The sequence below is a fragment of the Achroia grisella genome, unplaced genomic scaffold (assembly GCF_030625045.1).
Source record: "Achroia grisella isolate CSIRO2021 unplaced genomic scaffold, CSIRO_AGI_Agris_v1 utg2471, whole genome shotgun sequence".
Lineage (NCBI taxonomy): Eukaryota > Metazoa > Arthropoda > Insecta > Lepidoptera > Pyralidae > Achroia > Achroia grisella.
Genome location: NW_026712739.1, coordinates 220582 through 237257, shown reverse-complemented (window position 1 = coordinate 237257; position 16676 = coordinate 220582). Strand labels below are relative to the sequence as shown.

At 33.0% G+C, this 16676-nt stretch overlaps 1 protein-coding gene across 2 annotated transcripts; it reads right to left on the bottom strand.

The window, feature by feature from the left end:
• Positions 1 to 2417: 2417 nt before the first annotated feature.
• On the bottom strand, positions 2418 to 16096 carry LOC131842758 (zinc finger protein 431-like). Of its 2 annotated transcripts, XM_059191323.1 has the most exons (7): positions 15841 to 16096; positions 11359 to 11493; positions 8677 to 10233; positions 7596 to 7772; positions 6825 to 6923; positions 3792 to 3890; positions 2418 to 2603 (listed from the first exon to the last, which is right to left on the bottom strand). In XM_059191323.1, exons 1-7 carry the CDS (start codon positions 15964 to 15966, stop codon positions 2454 to 2456), a joined length of 2343 nt encoding a protein of 780 aa, XP_059047306.1. In that variant the 5' UTR covers positions 15967 to 16096; the 3' UTR covers positions 2418 to 2453. The 2 variants fall into 2 exon arrangements, with proteins under 2 accessions (XP_059047306.1, XP_059047307.1); XM_059191324.1 differs by lacking the exon at positions 6825 to 6923.
• Positions 16097 to 16676: the final 580 nt, after the last annotated feature.

The window sequence follows — 16676 nt, the reverse complement described above, 5'->3', positions numbered from 1 at the left end:
AATCCTTTCTTAGGGGATGCCTACGTCATAGTAGCTTTTTTTTTTTTTATGGATGATAATGGAATGGTGCATCCGCCTGCGCTAACGGTTTACGCTGGCGGGGCACCAGTGGAGGATGATAAGATGAGCATGAGGTCAGGTCAGTTAGCCCATCGTGACAAATTCATCATGAATTTATCACGATGGTTTCCAGGGGGAACCGCGTGGAGGTCGACCTGACATGGTACATTGCTAGCAATGAGATTATCAGTCCACATTACTAACAATCCCCTTTCCCCCCTCATAGTAGCTTTATGCATGCAGTCTCAGCCCGATCGGTTTAAAATTAACAAAGTTTCATATAAACTTTCATCCCCTATTTTATCCTTTTGGGGGTAGAATTAATCAAAATCCTTTCTTAGCGGATGCCTACGTCATAACATCTACCTGCATGCCAAATTTCAGTCTGATCCGTCCAGTGGTTTGGGCTGTGCGTTAGATAGATCACTATGTCAGTCACCTTTGAGTTATATATATTTAGATATGTTAAATAAACAAGTATATATATGTATTATTTTTTTGTATCTATTTGTTATAATTTTTCTTTTTTTTTCTTTTAGTTATTAAAGTGCACCGCCTTGTTATCTCTGATCAACGCGACTGTTGACTGGTAGAGAATGGCATCAGGTATTAAGTCCGCCATGAAACAGTTTTGTGTGCAAAAGAATAAATAAATAAATAAACAAAATATATTTAATAAAACACTCTTGTTTACAATATTTCATTTATTTGAACAATTCTTAACATAAAACAAATAGTTACTGAAAATATTCAGGCTGAAACTAATCTATTTATACATTAAAATTATATTAATTTTTATTCTCTGTAATTATAAAAACTGAAAACGATTTTTAAAATTATCAGAAAAAAAAATATTTGGTTTTGTTTATCCTATAGAGGAAAAGGAACAGTGCCCATACAGCCATATCTCATTTAGAACATAACGTGAAATCTTCATACTAGATTTAGAAAGAAATTTCTCAGGAAATTCTGGCATATAATTCGCGTTGAATTATACTAATATGTAATTATATTACTACTAATGAATAAAAAATGACTGACGGAATAAAAAAAAATGCGCGGGAACCGTTTTAATTTTATATTTAGAACATATAAAATTAAAACGGTTCCCGCGCAATCCGTATATTTTACAAACAATGGCCGTCGTTCCAATTATGAAATAATTGTAATGTTTCCCGCGTTGATGTTCTTTCATAATAAGTTAATAATATATTATTAATCAGAATTATTTATAAATAATTCAAAATAACATGCACATTTCCCGCGCTTTTGTTCTTTTCCATCAAATATATATTTATTCGAAATTCAAAATAACAGACATGTCTCATTTTTCCATAAAAATTCAAAATAGAAAACATGTCTGTTTTTTGTTTGTACCTAAGCACATATTTACTGCAACATTTAATTTTACCACCTTGTTCTCTGGTTCTAACTACCCACATATAATTTGAAAATTTTTATTTTTTTTTATTTGTAAATATCACTGAAGATTGTGTGTCCAAAAAAAAAAACTTTAAAATCAAATATAAAAGTTAATCCTTGACTTTTCAATAATCTCGCCTTTGAAAACGTAATAAAAGTTTCAAAGACATAAAAATTATTCTCGCTCTTTATTCTATACCATATCCATACAAATAATATGACTAATTCCATTTTCAAATTAATAAGAAAAATATCACGTTCTTTTATTTTCATAGAATAGAATAGAATACAACTATTGTAACTAGTGTTTCAATGTAAGAAAACTTACATTGAAGCACTTTTGAATAGTCATAACATTTTTTTAATCTACCGCTCATTCGGAAAGCTGTCTCATCACAAGAAGAACGAGCGAGAAACTTGCGTTGCTTTTTTAAATAATTTTATTATTACTTTACATTTTTAAATTTGTGAATACAAACCACCAATTAGCAGTAATTCAATTAAATACTCAAATAGAAAAAATATTGAATATATAACCAACTGGTTAAACATAAACACGGCGAATCTAATTTTAAAATATTAGTCACGTCTCCCGCGCCTTCCTCCTATTCCATAAAATATGTAAAAAAAAATCTTTTGTTTACAAACTACATAACCTGTTCCATTTTTAAAATAATAAACATTTCCCGCGCTTTTTACTTGTCTCCAGCGATTTGTATTGTACATACAATTTCAAAATTATAAACATTTTCCCGCGCTTTTTACTTGTCTCCAGCGATTTGTATTGTACATAATATGACCAGTTCCAATTTCAAAATTATAAACATTTTCCCACGCTTTTTTTCTTCTGTCTCCAGCGATTTGTATTGTCAATATGACCTGTTCCAATTTCAAAATTATAAACATTTTCCCACGCTTTTATTCTTCCTTCTCGGGGGGCTTGTGTTGCCATAACATTTCCTGTTTTTCTACTATTCTACTGAATTCGGGGAGCATTCTCGTAATGGAGAAGCTATGAACGACTTCGTATGCACCGTCTTTATATGTAACTTCACAGAAGCTGACGTTTTGAAGTATTTCTTACAAAAATGGCACTGATGTGGCTCAATTCCACGGTGTATCTGAAACAGTAATAAAAACTAAATAGTATATTACACTTTCAACTTGGCCTCGGTGGTTTAGCGGTTTAACATACCGCTTTACGACCGATGGTCGCGGGTTCGATTCCTCGCACGGCACAAATCATGAGTATGATTGTTTGTATCTGTCTGGGTGTATTCTATGTATAATATGTATTTGTTACAATATATATGTTTAGGAAAAAAAGTATCTATGAAAAAAAATATCAGTTGTCTAGTACACATAACACAAGCTCTGCTTACCGTGGGACTAGATGGCGCTGTGTTAATTGTCCAGGGTTATTTATTTATTTATATCAGTTGTCTAGTACCCATAACACAAGCTCTGCTTACCGTGGGACTAGATGGCGCTGTGTTAATTGTCCAGGGTTATTTATTTATTTATATCAGTTGTCTAGTACCCATAACACAAGCTCTGATGACGTTGTGTTAATTGTCCATGTTTATTTATTTATTTATATCAGTTGTCTAACCCAAACACAAGCTCTGCTTAAATTGGGAAAATGGCGCTGTGTTAATTGTCCAGGGTATATTTATTTATTTATATCATATGTCATGTAGTAAACACAAGTTCTGCTATTACCGTGGGACTAGATGGCGCTGTGTTAATTGTCCAATGTTATTTATTTATTTATATCAGTTGTCTATTACCCAATAACACAAGCTGCTTTGGGACTAGATAGCGCTGTGTTAATTATCCATGGTTATTTATTTATTAATATCAGTTATCTCGTACTCATAATACAAGCTCTATTTAATTTTAAAACTAGATGGCGCTGTGTTAATTGTCCAGGGTTATTTATTTATTACTAGCTGTTCCCGCGACTTCGTCTGCGTGGAGTTTTAATTTATATATATATATATATATACAATAAAAGAATTATTGTAAAATAAAAGTAGCCTAAGTTACTCCTTACTACATCAGTTACCTACCAAAAAAGTGCCGTCAAAATCGGTCCACCCATTTCAGAGATTAGTCGGAACAAACAGACCTACAGACAGACAAAAATTGTAAAAAATGTTATTTTGGTGTATGTACCGTATTTATATTCATATGCATGTAGTAAAAAACGGTTTTTTCAATATTACAAACAGACACTACAATTGTATTTATACATATAGATGACAATGTAAATTACAAACACAATATTAAAAAATTCTATTACTTACCAATAAAACATGTTTGACTAGCGCGCCTCGTATTTTGAATCTCTTGCCACAATAACTGCACTGGTGGGGCCTCTGCTCATTATGTACCCTCATATGAGACTAGAAAGAATAAAATAAAAATATTTGCATAGCATAAAACATAGTCACCGCCGCTGTCTGTTCACTTATATCTCCTAAACTACGCAATGGATTTTAATGCAGTTTTCAGCAATAGATAGAGTGATTCAAGAGGAAGGTTTATATATATAATACAACAAGAATATATAATAGAACAAGCTGGGAAATTCAAAGTTTTGTAATGTACACAGATACATTACAAAACTTTTAATTTCACAGCTTAAAAAGTTTTAAAAGTTTAAAAGTTCCGTCAAAATCGGTTCAGCCATTTCAGACAAAAATTGTAAAAAATGTTATTTTGGTGTATGTACCGTATATTGTATTCATATGCATGTAGTAAAAAACAGTTATTTCAATATTACAATCAGACACTCCTGGGACTTTCATTGGCAGGTAGCTGATGTAATAAGTAACTTAGCTACTTTTATTTTAGAAAAATAAAGTTAAACTTGACGCGGTCATTATTTAACCACGGTCAAGATCAAGTGCTTCAACCACCATGATCGCAGACTATTTGTGTACCGAATTTCATTTAAATCGGTTCAGTAAAAGCGAGACTGACAGACAATCAGAGTTATATACTGTTTTAAATTTGACGAGTTCATTATTTATATGTATAATTAGTAAAAACCACGGTCAAGATCAAGTGCTTCAACCACCATGATCGCAGACTATTTGTGTACCGAATTTCATTTAAATCGGTTCAGTAAAAGCGAGACTGACAGACAATCAGAAACATATACGGTTTTAAATTTGATACTGTGGTCATTTGCCGAGATGAATATCGAGCGTATAATTAGTAGCAACAAACGAACACTTGACCACGTTTTGTATTTATTTGCTTATATTTAGTTTACCCGTGATCATGGTGGTTGAAACATTACCGAAATTTCGGGAACTCAGCAAATAAATATAAAACGTGGTAAGATCCCGTGATTTTTACTAATTATACGTATAAATAAAGTTAAAAAACTTGACGTTCATAAGCGGCTAAAATGCCCTACATGAATAAATGATTCTTGGATTTTGAATTTTTTGAATTTTGAAATTCCACGCGGACGAAGTTGCGTGTACAGCTAGTGTTGGGGTTCACATCGATATTGCCAAAAAATCTGATATTTTAAAAATATTTAAAGAAGGTAGTTTCATTATGTCATCAACGGTTATTCATGATTACTATATTTGTTCCATTTTAACTGCCTGATATTGTAAATATTTAAAAAATTGAGCTTTTTCTAATATTCATAATTTAAATCTAATATTAATATTATGATTTAAATAGTCAATACTTGATAAAGAAGTCCTTCTTTATCATAGTTAATCGCATTGTTAAAGTAAAAGTAAGTGTATTGACTATTTAAAAAACATCAATATTCATAATATTAATATTAGATTTAAAGACAAACTTGCTGAATCAATAGGTCTTTTAGGGAATATATAAAAATTTACAATAAGATACCAAAGGATATATTGGAATTACCCTTAAATAAATTCAAAATATCTGTTAAATCATATTTACTGAGCAAGGCCTATTACTCACTAAACGATTACTTGAATGACGAGCGTGCATGGCAATAGTTTTCATGTTCGGGATTTTCATTTAATGTTAGACATAGACACCTATATAAATATACATTGTAAATAAACTGGATTTAAAAAAAAAAGTAATTCAATTGAGTTTCTTGCCAGTTCTTCTCCATTGGATCTATATACCGAACTGGACGGTAGGGAAAATAAATTATAATGTAAAACTTGACGTTCATAAGCGGCTAAAATGTCCTACATGAATAAATGATTTTTGAATTTTGAATTTTGACTGTTTGACTATTTTAAAAACTGGGAGCTACCTCCCAGTTTTCAATTCTTCAATGCGATGAGATCATTAAGATTGCAGCAAGCGTTACGAACGGACGTGTGGAAAAGATTTTGTAAAATACTGTTGAAAATATAAGAAAAGTGATTATCAACTGTGAGTATTGTTTTATTTATAAAGTTATCTTATTAATATCATGTAAATCATCATCCATCGGTATCGTTAAACTAGTTGCGTATAACCCCCACTCATATCTTCTGTATAAAAGGGAGGAAAGAAAGAAAGAAAGAAAGAACGAACGAACGAAAGAAAGAAAGAAAGAATCTTTATTCAAATAAACTCATTACAAGCACTTTTGAATAGTCATATTTTGATTCTACCACTCATTCGGAATGCAGATTCATCACAAGAAGAACGAGCAAGAATCTTGTGTGTTGCTCTTTTGAATAGATGTTTTTTTATATAATAATTACAGTATAACAACTAAGAGGCATGCGATAATCCACATAGAAGTCGCTACGCACTCATTATTAATGTAATCAGATAATATTGTCAGTGCTATGGATTTAAAATTTTTCTATAAAAACATTATTATCGTTAACGAATTCTTCAATTTTATAGTAAGCTTTTTTGCCAAGGAACTGTTTTATTTGACATTTAAATTTTTTTGTGGCAGATTTATAACAGATACTGGGTTTTTGTAAGCCGCGGCATTCGGTGATTGAGCACAGGATGTGCTGGTTGTAATTTAATTGCTAAAGTCTTAGAGACAAATTTACATTAATGTTATATAGTTGTTATTTTATTATAATACATACTTTTACTACTACATAGAGTTGATATATCTTACACTAGTGTGCCAATAAAATCTTATATATAAAATTCTCGTGTCACAGTTTTCGTTCCCATACTTCTCCGAAACGGCTTGACCGATTGTCATGAGATTTTGTGAGCGTATTGAGTAGGTCTGAGAATCGGCAACATCATCAACATCGGCAACATTTTTCATCCCCCTAAATGTTAGGGGTAGTACACCCTAATTCTTTTTTTATTTTAAGGCAAAACAACGTTTGTTGGGACAGCTAGTATATAAAAAAAATTACCTTCAATGCAAGCAGTAGAGAAAATCTCTGGGAGCACACGATACACTTGTAATCATTCTCTATTGTATGCGTTCTGAGATGAGTTTTATAACCGGTTTCCTGAAAGAATAATAATAAAATAATCTCAGGACAATTCACACAGCGCCATCTAGACCTAAGTTAAGCTAGCTAAAGCTTGTGTTATGGGTACTAGATAACTGATACATATACATAGATATATATGTCATAACTATTCCGTAACCGTTTACCATCAGATGGGCCGTATGCTTGTTTGCCACTTATGTGGTTTTTTTTATTGTTATTATGGGACACAGTCTAATAATGTCTAGTAAGACAAATTCAATATTGTCTACTAAGCACTGCTGTGTCTAAACTGTGTCACCCCACCTTACACTTTCCTATTTTTATTTAATTATTTTTTTCTGGACTACTCTAATGCTGTTGGCCGCAGCTGGCCTTTACAGCTTCACCGGACGATACGAGGCGAGTGCAGATGGCACTCCAAACCAAAGGAAGGACTTATGAAGCGGCTGAAGGCCAACTCCTGCCTGACGGACATGACTTTAGTCTGAGGGCACCACTAGGGGCCGAACCTTGGCTCAGGCCGTCGTAATATCGATCCCCGTTTGAATTGGACGGGGGATCGATCAGAGGGGACACATTATTTCTATATACATATAGTAAGACTATTAACATCTGTAATATACATCTATACATCATCTCGACCAACATCATATCATTAACCCGCAACAGTTATAAAAGAATTCTTACCAAGCACAACTGCCCACAGATATCGCACATGACTTTCTTTGGTATATCAGTCCCGTCCTTGCGTGGACGAAGTTTGGATCTCTTCTCATACCTCGGGACTCTGACATGGTCTCTATTGCCTGAATGTCTGACGTAGTGCTCCGCAAAGTGGAATGGAGACTTAAAACTTTTCTTACACTGAAATGTAATAATATTAATATAGAGCTGTACCCGAGACTTCGTCCGCGTGAAATTTAACTTTATATCTATAGAAAGAAAGAAAGAAAGAAAGAAAAACCTTTATTGACAACAATTATTACATTTACACATTTGACAAAGGTACATTTTACATATATATGTATATACATACATACACACTTAGAACAATGGGGCCGTTCAAGTATTACGTAAGCACTATAGGGGGGCCGGGGGTCTTTTCTTTGCTTATTTTGGATGACATGGGGGTGGGGGAGTCTGTATGATGATTACGTCATCGGTCGTAATTTAATTTTTTACACGAATGGCAACCCTCACATTGTCTTTGCTAAAAAAACAATACATTAATTGAGAGATGTTTACGTAAGCATGGGGGGAGGGGGTAAGAGCTTTGCTTACTTTTGCTGACAAGGGGGATGGGGGGTAAATAATTGTGATAAATCTGCTTACGTAATACTTGAACAGCCCCAATTACAAAAAATCATCTTATATTATTTATATATATGGTTGGCAACATGGCTGACACTCAGCATATGTCGTGACAGCTAACTGTCATGGCGCTGGTATTCTGTCTATATAAACTATACATATAAATAAAATTGGAGTGTCTGTTTGTAATATTGAAATACCTAACCGTTTTTTACTACATGCATATGAATATAAATACGGTACATACACCAAAATATCATTTTTTACAATTTTTGTATGTCTGTCTGTTTGTTCCGGCTAATCTCTGAAATGGCTGGACAGATTTTAACGGGACTTGTATTGGCAGGTAGCTGATGTAATAAGGAGTAACTTGGGCTACATGCCATGGCAACTTTTTTGTTGAATTCCACGCGGACGAAGTCACGTATACAGCTAGTATAACATACAATCAACTTACCACTTCGCATTTGAATTGCTCAGTCGAGTGTACATTTAGGTGTTCATTCATTTCATCTTCCGTGGTGAAACTCCGACCACACTGCACACAAGGTACCACCTCACCACACCGATCATCTAAATGCCTGCAGAGCGCTGCATCGTTGTGAAACTTCGTGTGACAGCTTGCACACTCACTGATCCCACCAGAACTGTTCCTACGATTATGATTCTGAACTAAATGGTATTGGAGCAAGTTTTCTGTGGTGAAAACATCACCACAATTTACACAATTGTATCCACCACAACCCAGACTGTGGTGGTTCGCTAAAGCCGCATCTGTTCTAAACCTTGTACAACATTTATTACATTTAAATTTACACGCTTCTGTTGCGTGCATCTTCTTCTTATGCATTCTAACACCCCATTCTCCAATAAAGGATTCACCGCAATACTCACATACCGTCATCTCCGACGAGTGGTTCAAACGTTTGTGTGATAAATAACTAGTGTTGTGCTGGAACGTTTTACCACATTCGCAAGTGAAAATCTTGCCGGCGTGGTACGCCACGTGATTCTCCGCAGTGTGACGCGCTCTTGTGGTAAATTTGCACAATTTGCAATCGTATTTGAACAAATGAACGAATAGTTTGTGATTGTACAGATATCTTTTCTGGCTGAAGCGCGTGTTGCAGATGTTGCAGACGAAATTCCCGAGCGAGGGGTCGTGCTTCCATTTGAAATGGTTCAAGAATTTCGTTTTGTAATTGAACCCGACTCCGCATTGGTCGCAACGGAATTTCGTGCTAGGTGATTCTATTAGAGCTCTAATTTCATCCATTTGTTGTTTACGATTAAATATTGTTAGTTTAAAGTTATTACGTTCAGCGAATTCTTTGTTGTTAATAAATATGTTTTTCTTTTCATATTTTCTTTTACGTTTCTTTCTCGCGACTAGATATGGTAATTCTGATGTTTCATTTGAAATGTCGTCGTTATCACTTATAAAATCAGATACGGCTGCTGCATCACTGTTATTAATATTATTATACGGAACGAAATCTTCAAGTATCTGTTTTATATTCTTATCGTTTAGATTCATATCATCCAATTCTGGACCTAACTGTTCATCAGTTACTATAACAGTTAAATATTCCGCGTCATCATTGCTGAAACCGTTCTCTGTGGCAACCATATCTTTTGAATCTTCGGTAATTGATGCTTCATCATATTCATTATTAGAATCATCATCATCATTGTTTAAATACATAATTTCATCATCGTTTTCATCATCCGAATTGCTTACTTCGTCGAAATTTTCATTTAAATTTACAATTACAGGTTCCTCGCAAATTTCGTCGTTCGAATCAGATGCATTTGCAGTTTCATCGGCGTTAATAACATTCAAATCTGCCGTATCTTCTACCATTGCCACATTATCTTTTATTATTATATTTGCTAAGTTATCATCATTTATATTCGGATGTAATCCCTTACTGAAGTTGTATAATGTTTTTTCTACTAAATTCATAAAGAAATGACCTTCGAGATCCATATTGCGAATGAAGTCTGTTGTTATCTGTGGAAATATTAATAATAATAATAATAATAATAATAATCTCAGGACAATTCACACAGCGCCATCTAGACCCAAGTTAAGCTAGCTAGAGCTTGTGTTGTGGGTTCTAGATAACTGATACATATACATAGATATTTTTTTTTGTAAATACATACATATTATACATAGAAAACACGCAGACCGATACAAACAATCATACTCATGAATACAAATGTTTGTGCCGTGCGAGGAATCGAACCCGCGACCATCGGTCGTAAAGCGGTGTGCTTGACCGCTAGACCACCGAGGTCTAGCGGTCAAGCTAGCAAGTCTAAAATTCAAAATTTATTTAATCGAAATACAGTTGCAATAGAAATATAAATGGATGCAGGAATCGAGTTCATTAACGATAATAATGTAGAAAAACTTAAAATTCATAGCGCTGACAATATTATCTGATTGCACTAATAATGAGTGCGTAGCGGTTTCTATGTTGATTATCGCATGCCTCTTACTTTTTATTGTGTAATTATTTATATAAAAAACATCTATTCAAAAGAACAACACACAAGTTTCATCAAGAATGCCATAAGGCATTAAGTCCGCCATGTATACATTTTTGTGTGCAAAAGAATAAATAAATAAATAAATAAGTTTCATGCTTATTCTCAGGGGCGGATCGTGAATATGTGGGACCCTGGGCTGAATCTACTTAGGGCCCTACCTAATTGTATTACTCAACTAAAAAAATACACCGACCAAAAACAAGCGACCAGAAATTCCCCGTTCCTTTCGGTAGACGCGCACTTGTATCGGTTGATTGATCTCAGGGTTGCCAACCTTATGATAGATTTTTTAACATTCTAGATATTTGTTTATATTCTATTTTTTCAGTGGAGGGGGTCCTTTGTATCCTCGGGGCCCTGGTCTGCAGCCCAAAAAGCCCTTACGTAGATCCGCCCCTGCTTATTCTTGTGCCGAGTCTGCGTTCCGAATGAGTGGTAGAATAAAAATATGACTATTCAAAAGTGCTTGTAATGAGTTTATTTGAATAAAGATTATTTCCGTTTTTTTTTGCAGCTGCGGCCAACAGCATTAGAGTAGTCCGAAAAAAAAGACGGTATAAAACAATGACTTAAACCTTACTGGTATGTTGGATATTACGACGCCTTGCAGGATGTCCCGGCCTCTCTTGCACATGTCCACAAATGCTGCGACCTTCCGAAGCTGGACTGCACATTTGGTGCATAGATACTGAGGATATCCATCGCGTTGCTTTATCTAAAACATCAATAAACCTTTGAACATATGGCATCCAACTATGGAGTTCCGCCAGCAATAGCAGTATTGAAATACTAGAGAGGTCCAGAGTAAAGTCATGTATACATGTAAATAAAATTGTAGTGTCTGTTTGTTATATTGAAATAACCGTTTTTTACTACATGCATATGAATATAAATACGGTACATACACCAAAATAACGTTTAAAATTTTTGCCTGTCTGTCTGTCTGTTCGGGCTAATCTCTGACATGGCTGTACCGATTTCGACGGAACTTTTACTGGCAGCAGGATTGTAATAAGGAGTAACTTAGGCTACTTTTTACTTAGCTTACGTAATACATGAACGACCCTATTCCATAATACATAAGGAACAAGTTTATGTATAATATATGGACAGTATCTAATGTTGGCATCCTGGATACACTAAAAAAGTTTATGACCAGCACTAATAGCCCAAGAGCCCACGACTGCCAGACATACGTCATTGAGCTCGACAATGAGCAGAGCAAGTTATAATACGGTTACGAGCAATATGTGAAAAAATGGAGCATCTTAAAATAACGAATTTGATATGAAATTGTATACATCGTTGTTACCCAATATACGGTTTCAATGAGTCTGGTAGGATAAGGAAACAAGAAAACTGTCTGGCAATTTAGGAAACTCAGTTTGAGAGAACTCTCAATGATATATATAAAGTTCAGCTTTATTAAAATGACGTAAGTTTATTTCTAAAATAGTATAGTTTAGGGGGGTCCGGCGGGGGGTTGGAACCACACTAAGGGTCTGGCAACGAGCAGAGCAAGTTATAATACTGCTACGAACAATATATGAAAATATGGAGTTTCTTAAAATAACGAATTTGATATGATTTTTTTTACACCTTTGTTACCTGGTACCTGCCAAAGGAACCACGATCCAGGTTTCATGTTTGGGGATCGTTCTCACCTGTGTTGGGGACACACATACAAGAACTTTCACGTTTACTAAAATGACGTATGTCTGGCCGTCGTAGGCTTTTGCTCTATAAGACACGAATAAAATGAAGAGTGATGGAAACGAGCCTTGTATTGATTTTGGAAACTTTCATAATACAAAAGAATCCCTGGACAATCCACACAGCGCCATCTAATCTCAAACTTGTGTTATTGGTTTTATACTACTGATATAAATACATATATACTTTTTTTTTAAATACATACATAATATACTTAGAGAACACCCCGATACAAACAGTCATACTTATGAACACAAATGTTAGTACCGTGGAATCGAAACCGAGACTATCGGAAGTAAAGTGGTGTGCTTAATTCGAGTTTCTTTATGGAGTTCCAGATTTTATAAACACTGTTAAACAGCAAAATACAATCCTACAGTAGAATATACCAGTATCGACTAAATGTACACAGAAATGCACTGGCCACACAACTGCAGGGATCAGGTACCCTAACGAAGTAACAATAAAATTTTTAATAGATCACCAACACAAGTTTCTCACTCGTGCTTCATGTGATGAGACAGATTTCCGAATGAGCAGTAGATTAAAAAAAATTACTGACTATTCAAAAGTGCTTCAATGTAAGTTTATTTGAATAAATGATTCTTGAAAACTGAAATAAAATCTTTCTTTGAAAAACATCCTTTTGAAATAGAAATAGAAATAGAAATAGAAATAGAAATAGAAATAATCTTTATTCAAATAAACTCATTACAAGCACTTTTGAATAGTCATATTTTGATTCTACCACTCATTCGGAATGCAGATTCATCACAAGAAGAATGAGCAAGAAACTTAGACATGTGTTGCTCTTTTTGATAGATGTTTTTTTTATATAAATAATTACAGTGTAACAAGTAAGAGGCATGCGACAATCAACATAGAAATCGCTACGCACTCATTATTAGTGTAATCAGATAATATTGTCAGTGCTATGTATTTAAAATTTTTCTACAAAAACATTATTATCGTTAACGAATTCTTCAATTTTATAGTAAGCTTTTTTGCAAAGGAAGTGTTTTATTTGACATTTAAATCTTTTTTCTGGCAGATTTATAACAGACTCTGGTATTTTATTGTAAAACCTTACGCAATTGCCATAAAACGAATTACTAACTTTAGCCAAACGACATTTAGGTAAAATCAGTTTGTTATTGTTACGTAAGCTTTTATTAGTGCAATCACTAACTCTTTTGAAACTGTCTATATTCTTCCTGGCATACATGATATTTTCATAAATATATTGAGAAGCAACGGTGAGGATATTTGATTCCTTAAAGCACTCTCGCAAAGACTCCCTGGAACCCATGCTATAAATGGAGCGAATGGCCCTCTTTTTTGTTAATATTAAATACTCTTTTTAAAATATCCTCCATTACCTCTTCAAATAAATTATAATCACTATTTGGAGGTCTATAAACACATATAACTATATAATTGTCTAGTTCCACACAGGAAATTTCAATACAACATTCAACAGAAAGATTGCCAATATCACTACGTTCTTTTACTTTTATATTATTTTTCACCAATATCATAGAACCTCCTCTATTTACTATTTTTCTATTAAAGCAGCTGACAATATTATAGTTGTTTAAGCTGAACATCATATTGCTCACTTTGAGCCAATGTTCAGTTAAACATAAAACATCTATATTATTTTTTTCTAAAAACAATTGAATAATTAATTCACAGCCGAGAAAACTTTGTATGTTCTGGTGAACAATTTTCAATTCTGATAGCTTTCCCGTTGTCTTTTTCAGCAGTTTAAATCTGCAGTCATATTTAAATTTTTGTAAATAAAAGGATTCTTACTAGAATCAATATTTATGTCAATATTTTCAGTATGTTTAGTATTAACATTAGTACAAGTACTACTAATTGGATTAATGCAACCCATTATATTACTTATAATGGGGTCATTTATATTATAAGCTAGTAAACTAGCTATATTAGTTATTTGTTTTTTAGGCAGATAAAATCTATCTCCAGTCATACAAAAGTTTGTAACAAATTTGTTACTATCAAAAAATAAAAAGTCATTATGACGACATGTCATATTATAAATTAAATTATTAATATAATATATGAACTTCAATGGTCAGAGAACGACAGTAAGGAAATGCACATAATATTATTTTACCTATGCCCAGCTCAGCAATATTAAGCAAAGAGTTTACAAGTTTAATTACATGACTTTTTTTTACATATAAACAGTTGCCTAAAGCAATGACTAATGTGGTTAACTTATCATACCTACCATTAACCACCTTATTTAAAATATTAGGCAATGAAGCACCAGGAAGACAATTATTTATGACATGTTGATATAGACTTTCTGATAATGAACGGCCCAGACCCTTACCATATTCATCTGAATAAATAATTGTCCTTCGTACTGGTGCAACATTACAATTATCAGTTTTTAAAGACAAGTTAGAATTGAGTAAACTAGAACAAGGAGTGATTGACTCAAATAATTTTTATAATATTACCGAGTATTTAGATCTGAATATAATAGAAATAGAAATAATCTTTATTCAAATAAACTTAATATAAGCACTTTTGAATAGTCAAGTTATTTTATTCTACCGCTCATTCGGAATGCAGATTCATCACAAGAAGAATAAGCAAGAAACTTGTGTGTTGCTCTTAATTTATTATTAATTAATTATGTTGTAATATTGACTATGAAACATATTAAGTTGTTCCCGCAACTTCATCCGCATGGAATTTTATTTTATTTTTCTAAAATAAAAGTAGCCTAAAGAACTAAGAACTCACTACTACTCACACTACTAGCTATGCCTCACTGTTGGGTTGACTGGTAGAGATCTCTTTTAGAGATATGTAAGTCCACATAGAATTTTGATATCAGTTCAATAGTTTAAGAGTTTATTCCTTACATACAAAAACACAAATAATTTCTCTGTATAATATTAGTGTATAAGTGTACATCATTTACAACAATATAAAGATTGAACAGATATAGTAGCTAGATACGATATCTATATTTATCTAATTTTAATTGAATTGAAGGAAAACATAGGATACTAGCTGTACCCGCGACTTCGTCCGCGTGTAATTGAACCTAGTTTTTCTAAAATAAAAGTAGCCTAAGCTACTCCTTATTATATCAGATATCTGCCAATAAAGGCCCCGTCAAAATCGTTCCAGCCATTTCAGAGATTAGCCGGAACAAAAAACAGATTTTTTTTAAAAAAAATATTGTTTTGGTGTATGTATTTATATTCATAAGCATGTAGGAACAAACGATTATTTCAATATTACAAACAGACACTCCAATTTTATTTATATGTATACATTATTAAGAAAACAAAAATCTAACCTGATATCTAGTTAATTTTCGAAAATGTTCACTCAAATCATGTTTAAAGATATCGTAAAGTCGGACATCGGTAGCTAAACACGCCCGGCATGCAAGCAAATCACTGGATGTTTCTTTATCATCCATAATTATGAAGTTTTCTTCTGAACCAAATGTAAACAAATATATTTATAAAAAAAAATTAAAATCTAAAACAATTTTGCGTAGATAGAGAAAACACACAACACAGAACACAAAGATTAGATAGAGAACGCAAAAGTCGGCGCCATGCTTACTTACTCCATCTATAAAATGTTGCCAAATAGAAATACTGAACCATAAAAATATAGGAATTAATAGAAAACATTTGTCTTGTTAATATTATAAAAGAAACAATAGATTTTTAGATGTTTTGATAATCGTGCAAAAATTTATGAGCAAAATTTACCAAATTAGATTAATTAACAAAATTTATCAGTCTTGACAGTAAATGCAAATGAAAAAACGGATGAAAGTAGTATATGAATATGTATTTATTTACATTTTCATATACCTCGTTTTTGGTGTTTATAAAATATTCACTTTAAGACTGCCAGAGTCTTGCAAAGCCTAATGAAAAGCATAAATGAAGTTCCAAGAAGTCTACATCAATAGGCAGTATGGGCCATGCTCTTCGCCTAATGGAATTGGAGGAATTTTAAAACAACAACAATCAAATCAAAGTCTCAATATGTATTCAATAATAAAATTATGTTTTTATTATTTATAATAATAATTATAATAGGTTTTCTATCTTAATCTAGAATTTATTTATGTTTTAATTTTTGTATTACATGTGTACATTGTAATAATGGACA

What these genes read in the sequence shown, in the direction of transcription:
- LOC131842758 (XM_059191323.1), bottom strand. Translation starts at nt 15,966, where the DNA reads ATGGATGATAAAGAAACATCCAGTGATTTGCTTGCATGCCGGGCGTGT. An exon ending in GAAAATTAACTAGATATCAG is followed by an intron (nt 11,494 to 15,840) that starts GTTAGATTTTTG and finishes TTGATGTTTTAG; the next exon opens with ATAAAGCAACGCGATGGATA. An exon ending in CTCTACTGCTTGCATTGAAG is followed by an intron (nt 3,891 to 6,824) that starts GTAATTTTTTTT and finishes TATTCTTTCTAG; the next exon opens with TCTCATATGAGGGTACATAA.